This window comes from Rattus norvegicus, chromosome 6 (genome assembly GCF_021556685.1).
Source record: "Rattus norvegicus strain SHRSP/BbbUtx chromosome 6, alternate assembly SHRSP_T2T, whole genome shotgun sequence".
In the NCBI taxonomy this organism is placed as follows: Eukaryota; Metazoa; Chordata; class Mammalia; order Rodentia; family Muridae; genus Rattus; species Rattus norvegicus.
Genome location: NC_141539.1, coordinates 21,165,550 through 21,184,444, shown reverse-complemented (window position 1 = coordinate 21,184,444; position 18,895 = coordinate 21,165,550). Strand labels below are relative to the sequence as shown.

Here is an 18,895-nt window from a genome sequence, read left to right as displayed (position 1 = left end):
GAGTAACACTGCTTTCCTTGACTACACAGGAGGCGCTGGGTTCTACCCCTAGCACCACAAAACAAGGCACCACTAAATGGACTATTACGGCTTGAATTTGGGATGTCCCTCGAGGGTGGGTGGAGTCGTTGAAGGTTTGGTGCCAAGGTCAACGAATACTCTGAGAAGACATGCCCTGTCCGTATCCTTAACTCTTCATGTTCTCCTCCTCCCTTCCTCCCCCACTCTCTCTGTCCTGGGTACCATCCGGTGATCAAGTCTGTCCCCACCACGTGACCACCTGCTCCCACCTTGGTGTTTAGCCTAAGCAGGCGCCAAGAACCAACCACGAACAGGAAACCTGTGAAACCTGCTGCAAAGTAAATCTTACCTCTCTTAAGGCAATTTCTTTACCCCTGAGGTGTTTATCACAGTAACTAAAAACAGGTGCACAAAAAGAAAAAAGAGTCACCTAGCGGAGCAGAATGGAGAGATCCACATGTTTCTCAGCTCTGAGAAGCCCCAAAGAAACGAAGCACAGGCCTGTGAGTTCAGTATATTCATGCTGCTTACAGCGCCTGAAACCTCAGTGTAGAAACTTAGCCGAAACGGTCGAGATTAGCCACTTTCAAACACGCCGTAAAGACAAATCCTTTTTTTATGGCTATACTTTAAATCCAAGCTTCAAAAATTCCCAGGATGGGCCAGGAGGTAACAGCCCAGACTTTTCATCAGCTCCTTGTGGGGCTGCAAGTAGGAGGATAGCAAGTTCAAGGCCAGTCTGTGCGACAGAGTGAGTTCATGGCCAGCCTAGGCAACTTTGTGAGACCTTCTCTCAAAATAAAAGTAACAAAGAAGGAGGTGTGGGAGGGGAGGGGAGGAAGAGAAAGAGGGGGAAGGGGAGAAGAAGGAGGAGGAGGAGGGGAGGAGGAGAAGGGGGAGGAGAGGAAAAGGAGGAAGGGGGAGGGGAGGAGGAGCGGGGAGGGGAGAAATTAGAAGGAGAAGCAGAAGCAGAAGGAGCAGCAGCAGAAGGAGACGACTGGGGGTATAGCTCAAAGGTAGAGCCCACACCTCCTTTGCACAAGCCCTAGGCAGGTTCGTCAGCATCAAAAGAAACCGAAATGAAGAGTGAAAAAGAGAATGGCTGCGGCTTTCCAGGGAGCACAGCCTCACAATGAGAACGCACAGGAAGAAATTTCCATGTGACCGTTGTCGCAAACAACTAACAGTAAAACCAAAAATGAGTAAAATTAGAAGTAGAAAGTCTGTGACCTGAGTCACAGGGCAGGTAGTGGTGCCTGCCTTTGATCCCAGCACTTGGGAGGCAGACGCAGGCGCTCTGTGAGTTCAAAGCCAGCTTAGGCCACATAGGAAACCCTGTCTTGACAACAAAGTCCGTAACTTATAGACTGATAAGTACATAAAATGTGCTTAGCATTGGCAATATGAGCAAAAGAACATAAAAGCTGACAGTGCAAGTCGGAACACATTCAGTGAAAACGTGAATTCTATTAAATACTTTAGCAAATTAAAGTTAAGAGTCTAAGGGGCCTGTGAACGAGTTAAAGGACAGATAAGAAGAGGAAACCCTGACCTAGAAGAACTGGAGCTTCTTGCTCTAAGCACAGGACACAGAGGAAAGGAATAGTTCAAAACCCCTCAAACAAGGGGCAGGTTAAAATCATCTCCCACAAAATCATGAATGAAAACAGCAAAGCCAGCACTGAGGGCATCCCAGCTACGGAACATCACCACAGCAGGCAGGCCGAGCCCAGTCACAAGAAGAAAGGACCCAACAGCTAGAATAAAAGTGTTATCGTTTGCAAACAGTAGATGAAACACTGATCTATGGGTCAGTTATTAGGATCAGAATTCAGTTAGGCTGCTGCATATCAAAATCAGTTCACAAATAGCGATGTTTCTGTAAAGTATAAGAAATAAAATTGGGGGGCTGGGGATTTAGCTCAGTGATAGAGCGCTTGCCTAGGAAGCGCAAGGCCCTGGGTTTGGTCCCCAGCTCTGAAAAAAAAGAACCAAAAAAAAAAAAAAAAAAAAAAAAGAAATAAAATTGGGCTGGAGAGATGGCTCAGCCGTTAAAGGCTAGGCTCACAACCAAAAATATAAGAAATAAAATTGATTGTTAAAATAGCACTTGGGACAATGTGTCTACACAAGACACAAGAGTGTCTAGAAACCAATCCAGGGAACGTTTTGTACCAGCTAGAAACAGAACAGATAAAGAATAATATCGTACTACAGTGATCACAAACTTGGCATTTTACAACAGCACAAGCATATAACCTTGCTGTTGTGAAGGTCAGAGTCTGAAGGGCTTTATGGACTAAAATCCAGTTGGAACAGATGTAGTCCTTCTCGTGAGTCAAGGAAAATGTCCTCCCTCCCTAGCCGCCTCCTTTTCTTTCTTCCTTCTTCCCTTCCTTCCTTCTTATGTTTTTGTTGTTTGCTTGTTTGTTTTGGAGTCCTTCCCTTCCTTCCTTCTTGTTTTTTTGTTGTTGTTTGCTCATTTGTTTTGGAGACAAGGTCTTGATATAGAGCCCTGGTTGGTCTGGAACTCACTGTATAACAGAGTTTACCTCTGTGTGTGGTGAACTCCTGCCTCTACCTCTATACAGGGATGAATTAGTACCAATCATGATGGATCCTCAAAGACAAAATTTTGGGCTCTTTGATTAAGGTTTTCTGAGTCTATAGTTTAGAGAAATAGCAAATATGTAGCTAACTGCTTTAAGGCATTCCTCATTTTATAAAAACGGTAGTAAATAGGAAGTAATGATTAAGGAAAACCATGTATGTATATTGTCTGAGTCACGGTTCCTATTCCTGCACGAACGTCATGACCAAGAAGCAAGCTGGGGAGGAAAGGGTTCATGCAGCTTACACTTCCACATTGCTGTTCATCACCAAAGGAAGTCAGGACTGGATCTCAAGCAGGTCAGGAAGCAGGAGCTGATGCAGAGGCCATGGAGGGATCTTACTCACTGGCTTGCTTCCCCTGGCTTGCTCAGCTTGCTTTCTTATAGAACCCAGAACCACCAACCCAGGGACGGTACCACCCACAATGGGCTGGGTCCTCCCACCTTGATCACTAGTTGAGAAAATGTCTTACAGCTGGGTCTCATGGAGGCGTTTCCACAACTGAGGCTCCTTCCTCTGTGATAACTCCAGCTTGTGTCAAGTTGACAGACAAAACCATAATAATACATAAACACATAAATACAACCTAAATACATAAATACAACCTAAATACATAAATACAACCAGCTCGGTCCCGTTTTAGATAACCAGTTGGTGTGCTCTTCCCTGGGTAAGACTGTTTCTCCTGCTCTCCTCAGTCCTTACTTTCTGTACTTTGCATACGACTGAGACCTCATGGGCGTTCCCTGTTCCACTACAGCATGACTATTGTGGCTGTCCTATGTCGGCTCCTGTTCAGACAGCCATGTTGGTGAACCTTAATGAGTGTAGCTGCCAACACTGCTAGGAGACACAGTCTCACAGCAAACTCCCCGATCCTCTCTGGCTCTTGCCATCTTTCTACCCACTCTTCCGAAACGATCCCTGAGCCTCGGGTGTAGGGGTGTGTTGTAGATGTATCTTGTGAGTTGGTCTTTATTCTAAATCAGGTGGTGAGCTCTGTCTTCCCACCACTGACTGGGGTCTGACCTCACAGTTTTAGTCAGTCAGGTAGTCTTAAAAGAGTTAGTGCATTGGATATGAAGGAAGAAAGGGGAAAGGGTCGCTGCCCTAACGGGAAAAGGTCAGTAATCCAGACCATCAAATTCCTGGAATACAACAGGTGGCCTTTATGAGAACAAAGGGTTGCTGGTTCAGGGTGAGTACAACATTTGCCTGAAAGTATTACAGGCTGGGGATGATAAAAAGATATGAATTCCTAGACATAAACACATGCTTTGTAGCGTTTGACAGAAAAGACGGATATTTAATAGTTCTTGCAAGGCTCTGGTTCTCTCTCCTAATGAAGCTAAGTTTCCCAGGGATTGCCAGTCTCGCCTTCCCTTCGCTGAACCTGCCAGTCCCTCTGCATCATTTTGCTACAATTATTATTCAGCATTTTCAAGATTGATTTCCTACTGAGCTTTGAGTAACTTTTAAAACGAGGCCACCTCTTCCCGATGATTGTCTCTAGCAAAGCCAGAACAATGCCAGCCCTTTCCTAATGTGAACACAGTTGGAACTGCCTGGTCCCTAAATCTCCCTTGCTCTCACCACCCATCTTCAGAACTAATGTCTAATGTGTACAAGGAAAACACCCTGTCCTTAGGGCTTTGTCTTGACAAATGGTTCCAATCACGTAACTGACAATGTCACACAACTTGTACAACAGAAGTTGTCCAAGATAGGAAAGGCTGGTGCCCACCGGAAACAGAAAGCAAGGTGATGTGAGGAAGGGCGTGCAGGCTTCTAGAAGCCTATCAAGAAGCACACGTCCGGGGTTGGGGATTTAGCTCAGTGGTAGAGCGCTTGCCTAGGAAGCGCAAGGCCCTGGGTTCGGTCCCCAGCTCTGGAAAAAAAAAAAAGAAAGAAGCACACGTCTGCAAATTACACCAAGAAAAATGTTAACTTCAGAATAATCAATATCCATCCGTTCAAAGTAGTAAGATTTAGCACAACTTGTCACTAATAAAGCAACATAAATATAGGAAAGATTGGCAGAGGATTGGACACTTTGAGATAAATTGCAAAGAGTTCAGAGATCACGAATGACCCCATTGATTTCCATCCTGAGTCACAGGACGACCTCGGGGAAGACACCGGAGAGCTGTGCTCCTGCTTTGAGTTTGACCTTTCTCAAAGCAGAATGTGGTTTGGCTAAAATAGGAAAAGGACCTACCAAGGTCATGCTGTAGCCGTAAGCTTTTGAATCTGGAAGAGGCTTTACCCTGAGCCTCTCAGGAAAGCTGACAAGTCGTGGAAGAATTAATTTAAAGTGTACCACTGCTGTGAGGAACGATCCCATTTTAACAGACACCGTGTTTAGGGGTGGAAATGCAGTTTAGAGACATGTAATTTAGTTTTAATAACACAATTTATTTCTAAGGGGGGAAAAATCCAATACAGTGATCCACTAAATGAAATTTTTATTGAAAAAAAAATCCCGTTAGAGGAAATTTCTTATTTTTTTTTTATTTGTAGATTGTTTTGTGCGTTGGTGTTCTGCCTGCAGGTGTGTCTGTGTGAAGGTGTCAGACCCTCTGGAAATAGAGTTGCAGACATTGTGAGCTGCCACGTGGGTGCTGGGAATTAAACCTGGGCCCTCTGGAACAGCAGCCAGTGCTCTTAACTGCCGAGCCATCTCTCAAGCCTCGTTAGGGGAAATTTCTTTTACAGCATTAATGACTTCTCTTATTAGCCAATCATTTTTCTCTTTTTAGGACAGGGTCTTACTACATAGTCCCGACTGGCCTGGAACTCATGTGTTCTACAGTGCCTCCACTATCTAAGGACTGGCATTAAAGCCCTGTGTCACCCTACCTGGCCTTACTAAGTTCTTATAATAATTCTTTACCATGGACCAAAAACATTTTGAGGTTCTCATTTTGGGAAGAGCGAAATGGAAACTTAAGGGTTCTTGGGAAAGTCCATTATATTGGATGGTGTTTTGCTGAAGCACACACATGAAGGAATGTTTCATTAAAGTGGGCACAGGTAAAAGACTGGGACAGACTTGTAAAAGAACATTTCACTGAAACATACACAGGAGAGCAGATTGTGGAGCAGTGGACTATGACAGGAAGTCCGGTAAGGTCAAGCTAGGGCTTGAAGCTCTAGAGACCCAGAAGGGAGGGTAGACTCCAGGTCACAGCCCTATAGAGAGAATTATGGCCATCAGTCACAGAGGAGCAGTACCCCCAAGACCCTCCACATGCAGATGAGGCATCCCTAACATCTCAGGACAAGCCAATAGGAAGCATCTTCTGTCAGACCCCAACCCACCCCAAAACTATATATAAGATCCTATGCAGAAGGAATAAAGGTGTGTGAGAATTACTCCATCGCCTGAGAGCATCTGTCACAAGAGCTGTAACACCGCCTGAGAAGAGAATGCTCTCCTGAAACTTTCTCCACCAGAAGCTCCCCTGCACTCGGCTTGATAACCAACCCCTAGTCAGCTCAGTTCACTTCAGTGTGGAGCAACAGTAGCTGCTAGGACAGCAGCACCTCCCCTCCTTACTTGGTCCCTTTCTCCTTACTGGAACCCTCCCTGGCCAGAGGTCTCCTCGGATAGTTTCCAGTACACAGATCCACAAAGGATGTTCTGCTAAAGCAAGCACATGAAAGGACACACGATGAAGGATTCTTCGCTCATGATGCATGAATTTGTCCACCTTATATACATAGCTGAGCTCCATTTGTCCAGACTCCACAGAAAGAAACTTCTGGTGGTATGCCGCAATGCTGTTTCCTCAGACTCAGGCTGATTGGCAGAGTGATGTCAGCTAAGACAGACTCACATGCTGAGGCAAGACCTGTGGAGGACATGTGATGTTTGGAGGGAGTATAAAGGCCGCCGCGGACAGTGACAGAGGCTGAGCTTGGCTTGCTGGTAGAGCTGTGACACACTTGCTGGTCTCTGGTCTTCGCTGATCGTACAACCCAGAACTCTTGGCATTCCTGCTGGTCCAATCCCGCCTGCTGCTATCCCGACACTACTGAACTGGACAGCTGGTGTATCCGTGTAGTGTTTGTGAGCAGATGGAGCAGCCGCTGTTGACTCCTATGAACTGAGCTGTTAATTTCCAGACAACACAGATGGGAGTTGCTCCGAAGAACCCTTTCTAAACAGGTCCACTTCCCCTGTATCCTCTCTTTTTCCACTACCTCTGATGGACGATAGGCTAAAAGAGAGGTTAAAGCATTTAAGAACCATCATTAAAAACAGACTTTAAAATTATTAAAGTTATAGAAGAGAGAAATAAAATTCTTAAAATTCGGGAGTGCATCACCAGCAAAATTGCAAGATTGGTTTTTCTTCTGTGATGTCTCCTATTATCCTTTCTATCTGTTCTGTTCCATATTTTTTAAAACTCTTATTCCTGGGTTGGGGATTTAGCTCAGCGGTAGAGCGCTTGCCTAGCGAGCGCAAGGCCCTGGGTTCAGTCCCCAGCCCTGGAAAAAAAAAGAAAAAAGAAAAAAACTCTTATTCCTAGCCAGATGTTAATCATGACATTTTACGTAATAAATGAGTCATCACTAAATCGATTACTTTCTCAGGCTCCTACTCGCTAAGATGAATATGACCAGGTTATAGAGACTATAAAAGGCTGGTAGGGCTTTTCTGAGCAACGTTGCCTCACAACATCCAGGATGGCTGCATGTGCCACCTGCTTCGAATTAGTTCCAGGTCCTCACACAACCCTGGGAAAAGGAACTTGGACCATTTCTGCCTCCAGTGATTTCCTTGGAAAGATGTAAATAGGATTAAGAGGAGGAAAAGAGGAAGTGAGGACAAGATGGCTCAGCCGGTAGAAAACATTGCTTGCCACCATGCCAGGTGGCCTGAGTCAGTCTCTTGAACCCACCGATTGCTGAGATGAAACACCAGGACCAAAAGCAAGTTGGGGAGGAAAGAGTGTATTCAACTTACACTTCCACGTCACCGTTCCTCATCAAAGAAAGTGAGGACAAGAAATCAGGCAGGGCAGGAAGCTGGGGGCAGGAACTGATGCAGAGGCCATGAAGAGGTGTTGCTTACTGGCCTGCCCTTCATGGCTTACTCAGCCTGCTTCTTATAGAAACCAGGACCACCAGCTCAAATCAGTTACAAATTAAGAAGATGCCCTACAGGCTTGCCTACAGCCCAACCTTATGAACACACTTTCTCATTCGTGGCTCCCTCCCCCAAGATGACTACAGCTTGTGTCAAGTTGACATAAAACTAGCCAGCACCCCACACAAGATGGGAAGAATAAATCAAGACCACAAAGTGGTTGTCTGACCTCTACAAATGCATACATTGCACTTATACAACGCACGCACACACACACACACACACACACACACACACACACACACATGATAATGAAAAATAAAATGAATTTTAAAAAGAAGAAAATAAGGAAGGTTCTAGAAGGAGAAAAAATGGGAAGGAGGGCTGGAGAGATGATTCGGTGGTTAACAGCACTGGCTGTTCTTGCAGATGTCCTGAGTTCAATTCCTAGTACCCATAGGTCAGCTCAAAACTGTCTGAAACTGTAGTCCCATGGAATCCAATACCTTATTCTGGTTGTGCAAAATCTAGTTGTGCAAATGTACATGCATACAAAACACATACCCACCCACATGTGCGTGGGTGTGCGTGTGTGCCTGTGTGTGCGTGCATGAGTGTATGTATATACACACACGTGTATATACCTTTGAGAAAAAAAGAGTGGGAAAGATGCATATAAAGGGAATGGGGGAGACTTCAATAATAGGTACAATCATTCCTCATAGAAAAGACAGGAAAAACAAAAAACAGCAAACTCCCACCAATCCACAATCACCTTAGAGAACAAAAGCATTCTGCTTTTGAAGAATAGAAGTAGTAAAGGTCGCCCTGGAGGACCATGTGGCCAGCCTCTGGCTGCAAGCACACGTGGCCCAGTCTGGGTTCGCTGGTTTTTGAGGAAGTGGCTGGCGCACACGCAAGCTTCTCGATGCAGATTGCATGCAGTTACTTCTCAGCGTCAGCTTTGTGTCAGAGTCTCTTTTGTCTTTAATGGTATTTAACTGTCTTGGGAACTTTGGGTACCACAAGCCCATGAACAACAAAGTCGTAGGATGCAGGACCCTACGTGCTTTTGCCACAGCTGCAGAACTCATGTCTGCTATGAAAACACATTTAAAGTTTGCCGGTTTTTCCAAGAAAGACGGTGTTCACCTGGAATCCCAGCCCTGTGAGATGGAGGGAGGGGGATCAAAACCTTCAGACTGGAGTGACGACGGTGAATGAATTCTAGGCATGAGTGAAAAACAGAAGTAGAAAGAACAGAAGATGGCATGACTGCACCTAGGTATGGCGGAGGAGAAAGCTTATCACAGATGTGTTGGGGGAGAGCATGGGCAGAGGCAGGGACATCTGGGAGCATCCAGAGAGGTCACAACCCTGAACCCTGAAGGGAAAGGAGGAGAGGAAGGAGAGAGGGGAACCAAGCACAGCAGCCAGGAGGCCAAACATACGACAAAGAAGCAGGTAACCAAAATGTCAAAATGTCTGGATTATATATGGTAGAGCCTGGGGGGTGGGGGAGGTGAATGGCAGCCCAGCCTCTGGACTGGAGAGTTCAGGATAGAGGACTGGTTATACCAGCCATATCCTGTAACAGGTAGGGACTGAGGGATGCTGGGAGAACCCAGAGGCCAGGTCTGCTTTGATATGTAAAGTATCAGCTGCTTGTCTGGTTTGAAACCTGTTTTATCGTTAGCATGATAGATGATTTGAATAGCATGGTACTGGCTAGAGATGTGACGTGACCATTCACAAACCCTCCACTGCCATTTTCACCTGAACTCCAGGGTCTGAGGCCTGTCACCTGGTTTAAACAGGCTTCCAGGTAACATCGAGGTTGGGTGTGTTTAGGATGTGCAGCCCCAAATATAAAATTAAAGTAACTATCCTCTTTGGGAAGAAAAACCCACACAATTTCACCATCACCGCTGAATCCCATTTTGCAAATGACGCACATCTTCCCCCCCCCCCAAGAAGAGATTAAAAAGCTAAAAAGGGAAATTCTGAAGCAGATACAATGTTTAAACGGGAGTAGGACGCAGAAGTGTTCATGCCGCTCTGAAATGAAATCATAATAGTAAATTATTATAACAGCTCTCAATAGTTACTTAGTTCTTAGGAAAAGGACTTACCATGGCAACCGCTGCATCAGATTGTTCTGAAACGGCTTCCAAGCTCTGCAAACACACAGACGAGGGTCAGGCGAGAGAAGATGTGTCTCTTAGACCTACATTCCTTCAGTGTGGACTCAAAAGGCTGGAGCAGCGCAGTGACGACACAAAGGCAGAGGCACCACACATATCAACTTTGTGTTTCTTTTATGTGTCTGCGGGTTTGGCATTCATGTAAATCCATGCACCACAAGTGCACAATGCCTGCAGAGCCCAGACTGGAGTTACAGACAGCTGTGAGCCGATGTGGGTGCTGGGAATTGAACCCTGGTCCTCTGAAAACCAGCCAGTGCTCTCTTAATTGCTGAACCATCTCTCAGCTCCTTTACGTTCTTTTGTTTAAAAAAATTATGTCAAATCCATATATATACATATATATATACATATATATATATATGTGTGTGTGTGTGTGTGTGTATACATATATGTCTGTATATATGAGTGCAAATACCCTCAGAGGTCATGGCTGCAGGATGTTTGATCACACTGTGAACCCTGAAATTGTGTTATTTACTAAAAAAAAAAAGTTGTGGTGTGGCTTAGCCTTAAAACACGCTTTCAATCCCTCTGGCTGGAAATACAAACACACCCTTAGGACACACCTTTAATCTCAAACAATGAAGGCAAATTTAGTTTGTAGAAGGAAGCACCCATGTTTGCAAGTGATGTCTAATCGAGTGGCAAAGTGATGAATCAGAGAAAGATTTGACAGAATAGGATGTGCCCAACTCTCACAAGAACAGAAAGGAAAGGGAAGCTATTTAAGAGAGTAGAGAGAGAGAGAGAGAGAGAGAGAGAGAGAGAGAGAGAGAGAGAAAAGGAGTGAGGAAGAAGGGAGTTTTACTGGGTCAGCTGTACAGAGGCAGGGAGCCAGAAGATTAGAACACATTGCCAAAGTTAGTGTGAGGCCAAGCAGAGCAATTCATTCGGGAGAAGCCTAGAGAAGCCAGATTGAATCAGTCAGCTTGAAGAGGAGTTTGAACCAGAACGGCTGAGTTGAACCAGCCTGACAGAGTTCCGAAAGAACTAGGAAGTTAAGCTTATTCAGCCTGGAGTCTAAGAGGCTGAAAACATTCTAGGTCTAGATAAGATTGTACGCAGGTGAGAAGCTTCTGGGACTAGGTCTAGGTTAGTAGATGGTGGCAGTAAGCCTCAGAGACAATTACTACAGGAGAATAAAAGTTACATTTACAGGTCATATCCTCTGGAACTGGAGTTACAGGCATTGGTGAGCCACTCTGTGTCAGCACTGAGGACTGAATTTAGGTTGTTCACAGGAGTAGTATATCTCTTAACCACTGAACCATCTCTGCAGCCCCAATGCCTTGCTTTCTATACAACACCGTCCATGACATTGTGTAGTTATGTTCTTAATGGAAGAATCAATTTAAGTATCTTGATATCCTTCCTAACAGCTCAGGACTTCTGGTTATTTAAGTGTGAAATAGAATCTTCATTGAATAGTGTAGGGTTTCTCCTTTTATGGGATTACTGAACTAGTGTTACATTTTTTCAAAAACCAATTTATGCTGGGAGGCAGTGGTGGTGCACACCTTTATTCTCAGCACTTGGGAGGCAGGGGCAGGCAAATCTCTGAGTTCAAAGCCAGCCTGGTCTACAGAGTGAGTTCCAGGACAGCCAGGGCTACACAGAGAAACCCTGTCTCAAAACAAAACAAAAGAAAACAATTTTTATTATATGAGTTCATTGTACAAGTTAACTGGGTTCAGCGTGTCATTTCTTTTTCTTTGTCGTTCTTTTTGCTTGTTGGTTTTGAGACAGGCTTTCTGTGTGTAGCTCTTGCTATCCGGAAACTCACTCTGTAGACCAGGCTAACCTCAAACTCACAGAGATCTGCCTCCCTTGGTCTCCCAAGTGCTGGGTGAGGTTGAAGGATGTGCCACCACACCCAGTTTTCAGTATTGTATTTCTGTACCTGCATACAGCATGCACTATCGATGAAATCCAACCACCTAGGGATGGGATGAAAACTCCTCTAATTTCTGAACCTCCTCCCTCTGCTTCTGGAGTGGGGGAATTACAGGTGTGCGTCACCATGCTGCATTCTGATGATGCTGAGAATTGAACCCAGGGCTTCACGCAAGCTAGGCAAGCAGTCTACCGCCTGGGCTGCACGCACCCTCAGCCTGCAGACCTCTGTGTATAGTGGTATCTAACTCAAAATGCAGTAACGTCCTCAAAGTCTCTCACGTCTGTCTCTGTACACTTTTTTTTTTAATCTGCACATATGTTCTATTTTTCCCTATGGTTTTCAAGCCTCTCTGGACAGAAAGCTTTGGCAGGGTCACGGTTGTTTAACGGTAGCAAATGACTGCGTCATTTCCTGGTTTCTACCTTCTCTAGTTACAAGTACCAAGCAGAACAGGATATGTGACTGCTGGAGAGATTGTTGCTACGGTGAAAACAGTTACTGCAGTGGTTCTCATGAAGGCTGAGAAACACCGAGTTACCAAGTGGAAGGCTGTTTGTTCCTTTCTGTTTCAGATTATCACACAGGTGTGTGTGTGTGTGTGTGTGTGTGTGTGTGTGTGTGTGTGTGCTCTCCTAACTCCCACCGCATCTTTCTGTATAGCAACACCTTCCTGGCTCTGAGTTTACAACAAACTCTGCCTGCATTCCCCTCAGCTCACGTCTAAAACCTCCTGAGCTCTGCTGTAATCTGTTTAACCTGTGTTCATCCTGGAAACTACATGTATGTGAAATGTATCTACTCTGTGTTATGAGAGTTAATAGCACTAATTGAGATTAGAGTGAAAGAACTTTCATTACCCTTGGCCAGATTACCAAAGTGAGTCTGGTTGTCTGACACACTGAGTCCATTAAACCTGCTGCACTTTGTGAGTTTATAATATTCTGGAAAGACACACACTTTCATTTGTTTACAGCATAGAGAACTCGTGACATCCTTCATATTTTTCTTTCCTATAGAAGTCAGTTAAGGGGCTGGAGAGATGGCTCAGTAGTTAAGAGCACTGACTGCTCTTCCAGAGGTCCTGAGTTCAATTCCCAGCAACCACGTGGTGGCTCACAACCATCTGTAACGGGATCTGATGCCCTCTTCTGGTGTGTCTAAGACAGCAACAATGTACTTATATATAAAATAAATAAATCTTTTAAAATATAAATAAATCTTTTAAAGTATTTATTAAAAGTCAGTTTAAAGTGTATCCGATAGAAAACAGGAAGCCCTTAAAGGGTATTTATGTGTGGGAAGCAGGGTGTTATTATTTTGTATTGGACACAGGGTCTCATGTGGTCCAGCACAGCCTCAAACTCATATGTAGCAGAAGACAGCATTGAACTTCTGATCCTCCGCCTGTACTTCTTCAGGGCTGAACATCCTAGTTTGCTTCATTACTCTTGGTTTATACAGTGCTGGGGACCAAACCCAGGTCTTCAAACACTTTAGACAAGCACTGTGCCGTCTGAACTACATCCCTGGTCTTAAGGGGCTTTATTGAGGCAGGTCATATGATTATACTAGTGTTTTAGGGAAGACATTCTGTGGCTGTGAGGAGAGGGGTTATCAGAGGCCAGGATGCGGTTGGGAGGCCACCGTGGTATACACAGCTCACGACGTCTCAACAGAAGGGTTCACTGCTATGGTGGACCAGTAGGGAGAACCAGTGGAGGACAAAGCTTTGGCTCAGGGTCCACAGTCAGAGATGAGGACAGAGAAACTCTGTAAGTGACAGGGGTCAGTGTACCAGTGAAGTGTGAGTCCTGCTGGGGCTGTGTATTAACTGCCGCGGCTGCTACACTCTGAGCTAGCACAGAGCGCAGAGACTACGCGGTCATATGAGTCAGGGTTCTTGAGAGAAACGGAACTGATAGAATGAATCTATCCATCTACATCTGCGTCTGCATCTATACCTGTATGTATGTATGTATGTATGTATGTATGTATGTATGTATGTATGTGTGCATGCATATGTATATGAATGGGGTTTATGTAGCCTGGCGTGGTGGTGCGTGCCTTTAATCCCAGCGTCTGGAGGCAAAGGCAGACAGATCTCTGTGTGTTCAAGGCCAGCCTGGTCTACGGAGTGAGTTACACAAAGCCAGGGTTACACAGAGAACTCTGCCTCAAAAACAAACAAACAAAGAAATGGGATTTACTAGAGTGGATTACAAGTTATGGTCCCACTATTCCAACGATGGCTGTCCCCTATTGGGAAGTTCAAGAACCCAGTAGTCTTCAGTGTTTGTCAGAATCCTGAATAACTAGACTCCAACGTCAGTGAAGGGATGCACTTGCCAGCAAGGGGGAAAGCAAGCAGGCAAACGGTGATCCTTTCCTTCTTCCGCATCCTTTTCGTAGGCTGCCACCGAAAGGTGTGGCCCAGATTAAAGATGGATCTTCCCTTTCAAAAGATCTGGATTTAGGGTAGATTTTCATGTTTCAAATAATTTAATTAAGAAAATAATCCCTTCTAGGTGCATCCAGCCACTTGGCTCTCAGTTAATTCCAGATGTGGTCAAGTTGACAACCAAGAACAGCCAGAGGGAAGGGAGCCTTTTCTAGCGTTGATTTCCCCCTTGGTTCATATTTGGATTCAATAAAATTTAGGTGCTCACTTCTGCAGCACATATGTTAAAGTCGGAGCAATACAGAGATTAGCATGGGCCCTGCGTGAGGATGACGTGAAAATATGTGAAATGTTCTGTATTTAAAACAAAAAAACAAAACCAAAACAAAAAACAAAAACAAAAAAAAAAACAAAAAACAAAAAACAAAACCGGCTGTGCCTCTTTTCTCCCTTCCTTTTGTACTTTTGTTTTTAGAGACCAGGTTTCTCTCTGTAGCCCAGGCTATAGCTCAGATCTGCCTGACTCTGCCTCCAGAGTGTTGGAACTAAAGTCATAAGTCGTCACTGCCCAGCTCTTAATTTTTTAATTTTTACTCTTTATTTTATTTTTACTTAGAAATAAAAATAATTTATTTAATGATAAAAATAATTCTTTTTATTCTGTGTGTGTCTAGCGTGCATGTGTATGTTGTCATGCAGTTCCCAAAGAGGCCAGAAGAGGGCATCATATCACGTGCAACTGAAGTTACAGATGATTGCGAGCCTCCAAATGGATGCTGGGAACTGAACTCAGGGCCTTTGCAAAGGAAGCAGGTGTTCTTAATTAACACCATGGAGCCACCTCTCCAGTGCCTAGTGATGTGTTTCTTATGACAATCTGTCTGGCTACTCCAGCAAGAGAAGCTGTTGTCTGACCAGGTCTTCTCCGCCTGGCCTTGCAAGTAGGTTCTGAGGAACACAGAACTGTTTGCAGGCACACGCAGGAAGTGAAAACAAGGTCATATCGGTATCAACCAGCCAGATTCCCTGTGAGATGTAATGATGATTTTGCCGAGCTCTCTCTCAGGAATCTGAGATCAGCACACCGTGCCAGTACACTGAGCAGGATTGTTGATTTCCTGGGGAGGTTCGGAGAAAGTGGCTGCTTGGGGAACTGGATTCTGGGAGCAGAGCCTTCCCCCATTTGGTAGCAGCATACAGTGGCCTTGTCAGCACCATTACTTCAGCTCTGGGGATTCTGGAAGGATTCACACTGTACAGGGGGCTGCAGAGAGTCAACTTACGACCAAGTCGTCCTAGCCTGACACCTTCCCTTGTCAGTCAGTTTAGAGGAAGGCACTGGAGCAGGGCAGCCTTGAGTTTTGACACCAGCCATACCTCTTTGACCCCAGTCTTTCCCTCAGTTTTCTCAGCTATGAAATAAAAACCTTGCCTTCACTGAAAAGCCACATACAGATGTAACTTCTGATTATTTTTCTGAATGTCAGAGTTCCACCATAGAATCTCCAGGGTCTAAAGGTGTTTTTTTTTTTTCCTCCTGACCAGCTTCAGCTCTCTGTCATGATTCTCCCTATCTCTTAAAAAGGAAAATATTGGAACCTGCAGAAGGCTTAGGGCTCTCTCTGCAGACCATGATGTGGAAGTTTCTGAAAGCAGTGATGCTTTGGGGTCAGGAGCGAGCAGGGGACTCAAAACTGTGCTTACCTCTCTGTCCTAAGACTTCCATGACATGGGACATCCACTGTGAATTATTGAGGTTATTAAAGATAGATGTTGGGGTTGGGGATTTAGCTCAGTGGTAGAGCACTTGCCTAGCAAGCGCAAGGCCCTGGGTTCAGTTCCCATCTCCAGAGGAAAAAGAAAAAAGAAAAAAAAGAAAAGGAAAAAAAATAAAGATAAATGTTCCAGCCCATCCCATCTTATTAAAGATAAATGCCCTGGCCCGTCTCTGCCGTACTGCTCAGACTACTGAGTCAGATCCAATAATCTATATTTTAATACACTTCCCAGAAGATTCTAAATGCACCAAAGTTTGAGAACCACTGCCTTTCCTATAAGTTGCATCCTCCTCCTCTGTGACCTGGTTTCTGCTGCAGGAGAGTGCCTGCTCTCAGTTTAGCTGGGGCCTGCAGTACAGTCTATCTCCCTGGTTCCTGGCACAGAACCTAAAGCCTTTGGCATCTCCTGCGTGATGAGCTTTTTATTTGACAATAATGGTGGGGAGAATGATCAAAAGGTTCAGGATTGGAGCTGATTATCAGAAAAATCAGCTAGGAATTAGGGGACTAGAACTCTCAGCCCCTGACACGCAGTGGTGGTCCACATCTTTGATCCTAGTACTAGGGAGGCAGAAGCAGTGATCTCTTGTGTGTTCCAGGCCAACCTGACCTGCAGTTCTGGGACAGCCGGAGCTACACAGAGAAACCCTGTCTGAAAAAACACATCAAAAAAACATTTTTTTAAAGCCCTTGTTTTAGTCAATGTTCTTTTGCTGCGAAGAGACACCATGACCACAGCAACTTTTATAGAGAAAAACATTAAGTTGGGGCTGGCTAGGGGTTGGGGATTTGGCTCAGTGGCAGAGCGCTTGCCTAGGAAGCGCAAGGCCCTGGGTTCGGTCCCCAGCTCCGAAAAAAAGAACCAAAAAAAAAAGTTGGGGCTGGCTTACAGTTCAGAGCTTTGGTTCATTATTGTAATAGCGGGAAGCACGGCAGCACACAAGCAGACACGGGGCTGCAGGGGGAGCCAAGATTTCTGAATCCGAAGGCAGGAGAAGAGAGTGACACTGGGCCTGGCTTGAGCATTTGAAAGCCCCAAAGCCCACCCTCAGTGACACACTTCCTCCAACAAGGACACATCTGCCATAGCAAGGCCACACCTCCTAATCTTTCTCTAGGAATACCACAACTTCATGATCAAGCATTCAAATATGGGGGTCATTTTTATTCCAAGTACCACAGCCCCATTCCTCAACCTCTGGGGAAAGGAAAGGGCCTGGAAGTTGGGTCCAGTCCTCAATGGCCAATAACTTAATGAATGATACTTAAAGATACGTTGCCAAAACCCTGAAGAAGTGGAGCGTTGGTGTGTTTCAACTGATTGGCGTGCACACTGATGTTCTCAGAAAGTGACTGAGATGGCTGAACTTCGTCGTCAACCCGGCAGGACTAACGATCAGCCAGGAGACACACCTCCGGCCATTTCTGTTGAGGGCGTGGTTCCAGGAGACACACCTCCGGTCATTTCTGTTGAGGGCGTGGTTCCAGGAGACACACCTCCGGCCATTTCTGTTGAGGGCGTGGTTCCAGGAGACACACCTCCGGCCATTTCTGTTGAGGGCGTGGTTCCAGGAGACACACCTCCGGCCATTTCTGTTGAGGGCGTGGTTCCAGGAGACACACCTCCGGCCATTTCTGTTGAGGGCGTGGTTCCAGGAGACACACCTCCGGCCATTTCTGTTGAGGGCGTGGTTCCAGGAGACACACCTCCGGCCATTTCTGTTGAGGGCGTGGTTCCAGAGAGGTTCAATCTAGAAAGGAAAATCCATTCTGAATGTGGGCCGTGCCGTCTCACAGGGCGGGACCCCGGGACAGGTGAAAAGGACAAGGGAGAAAGGGAGCTCATATCCCCTGCCGCTTCTTGACCGCCATCTCAGTCAGGGCTTCTATTGCTGAAAGAAAGAAACACTGCGACCAAAAAGCAGGGTGGGGAGAAAGGGTTTATTTGGCTTTCACTTCCATATCACTATTCATCACTGAAGGAAGCCAGGACAGGAACTGAAACAGGACAAGATCCTGGAGGCAGGAGCTGATGCAGGGGCCATGGACGGTGCCGTTTACTGGCTCCCTCTCTGCTTTCTTATAGAACCCAGGACCACCAGGCCAGGGATGGTCCCACCCACAATGGACTGGGCTCTCTGCAATTAATCACTGATTAAATGTCCCATAGGCTTGCCCTACAACCTAACCTTTTTTTAAAAAAAGATGTATTTATTTATTATATATATATAGCTGTCTTCAGACACACCAGCAGAGGGCATCAGATCTCATTACAGATGGTTGTGAGCCACCATGTGGCTGCTGGGATTTGAACTTAAGACCTTTGGAAGAGCAGTCAGTGCTGTTTTTTTTTTTTTTTTTTTTTCGGAGCTGGGGACCGAACCCAGGGCCTTGCGGTTGTTGGCAAGCGCTCTACCACTGAGCTAAATCCCCAACCCTGCAGTCAGTGCTCTTAACCGCTGAGCCATCTCTCTAGCACCCCTACAACCTAATCTTATGGAGGCATCTTCTCAATTGCCGTTCCTTCCTCTCTGATGACCTAACTTCTGTCAAGTTGACATAAAACTAGACAGGACAACAGTGTAGCTCAACCATTGCTCCCCCGCTGTGACTAATGGCAGTCCTCTGAACTGTAAGCCAAAATCCTTCTTCCCTCAGTTCTTGTGCCATGTATTCTGTAACAGCTATGAGAAGAGTAACCAATGAGTTGGCATTCCCAGAAAGGACATGGAAGCCTTAGGCCCCTACAGCTTGCCTCATGCATCCCTTCTATTTGACTTTTCCTTAAGAATACAGCAGCGAACATAAAGTATATTTCTTTCTAATTTCTGTGAGCCATTTTAATGAATTATCAAATATAAGGGAAGCCCATGGAAACCCCCAGAT

The 18,895-nt window shown here is 45.4% G+C and overlaps 1 protein-coding gene, 1 long non-coding RNA gene and 1 other non-coding gene across 7 annotated transcripts in view; 1 reads left to right on the top strand and 2 right to left on the bottom strand.

Moving 5' to 3' along the window:
* Positions 1-5,028: 5,028 nt before the first annotated feature.
* LOC148005075 (uncharacterized) lies at positions 5,029-9,977 on the bottom strand. The gene is made up of 2 exons (XR_015622786.1): positions 9,862-9,977; positions 5,029-6,857 (listed from the first exon to the last, which is right to left on the bottom strand). It is a non-coding gene; the product is annotated as an uncharacterized LOC148005075 (long non-coding RNA).
* Positions 9,978-14,491: 4,514 nt separating this feature from the next.
* Positions 14,492-14,595, top strand: LOC120093299 (U6 spliceosomal RNA). The gene has a single exon (XR_015623653.1). It is a non-coding gene; the product is annotated as a U6 spliceosomal RNA (small nuclear RNA).
* A 2,097-nt stretch (positions 14,596-16,692) lies between these two features.
* Positions 16,693-18,895, bottom strand: part of LOC134479103 (uncharacterized) — a 30,094-nt gene continuing 27,891 nt past the window's right edge. For 2 of the 5 annotated variants that reach the window (XR_015622782.1, XM_087555042.1), the window contains exon 3: positions 17,164-17,760. Coding sequence is in view for 1 of the 5 variants with exons in the window: in XM_087555042.1 (XP_087411168.1) it covers positions 17,323-17,760 (438 nt within the window). In the remaining 4 variants the exon portion in view is untranslated. Of the gene's footprint in view, positions 17,761-18,895 lie in introns of all 5 variants that reach the window. The other 3 variants (XR_015622781.1, XR_015622783.1, XR_015622780.1) reach the window with 3 other exon arrangements.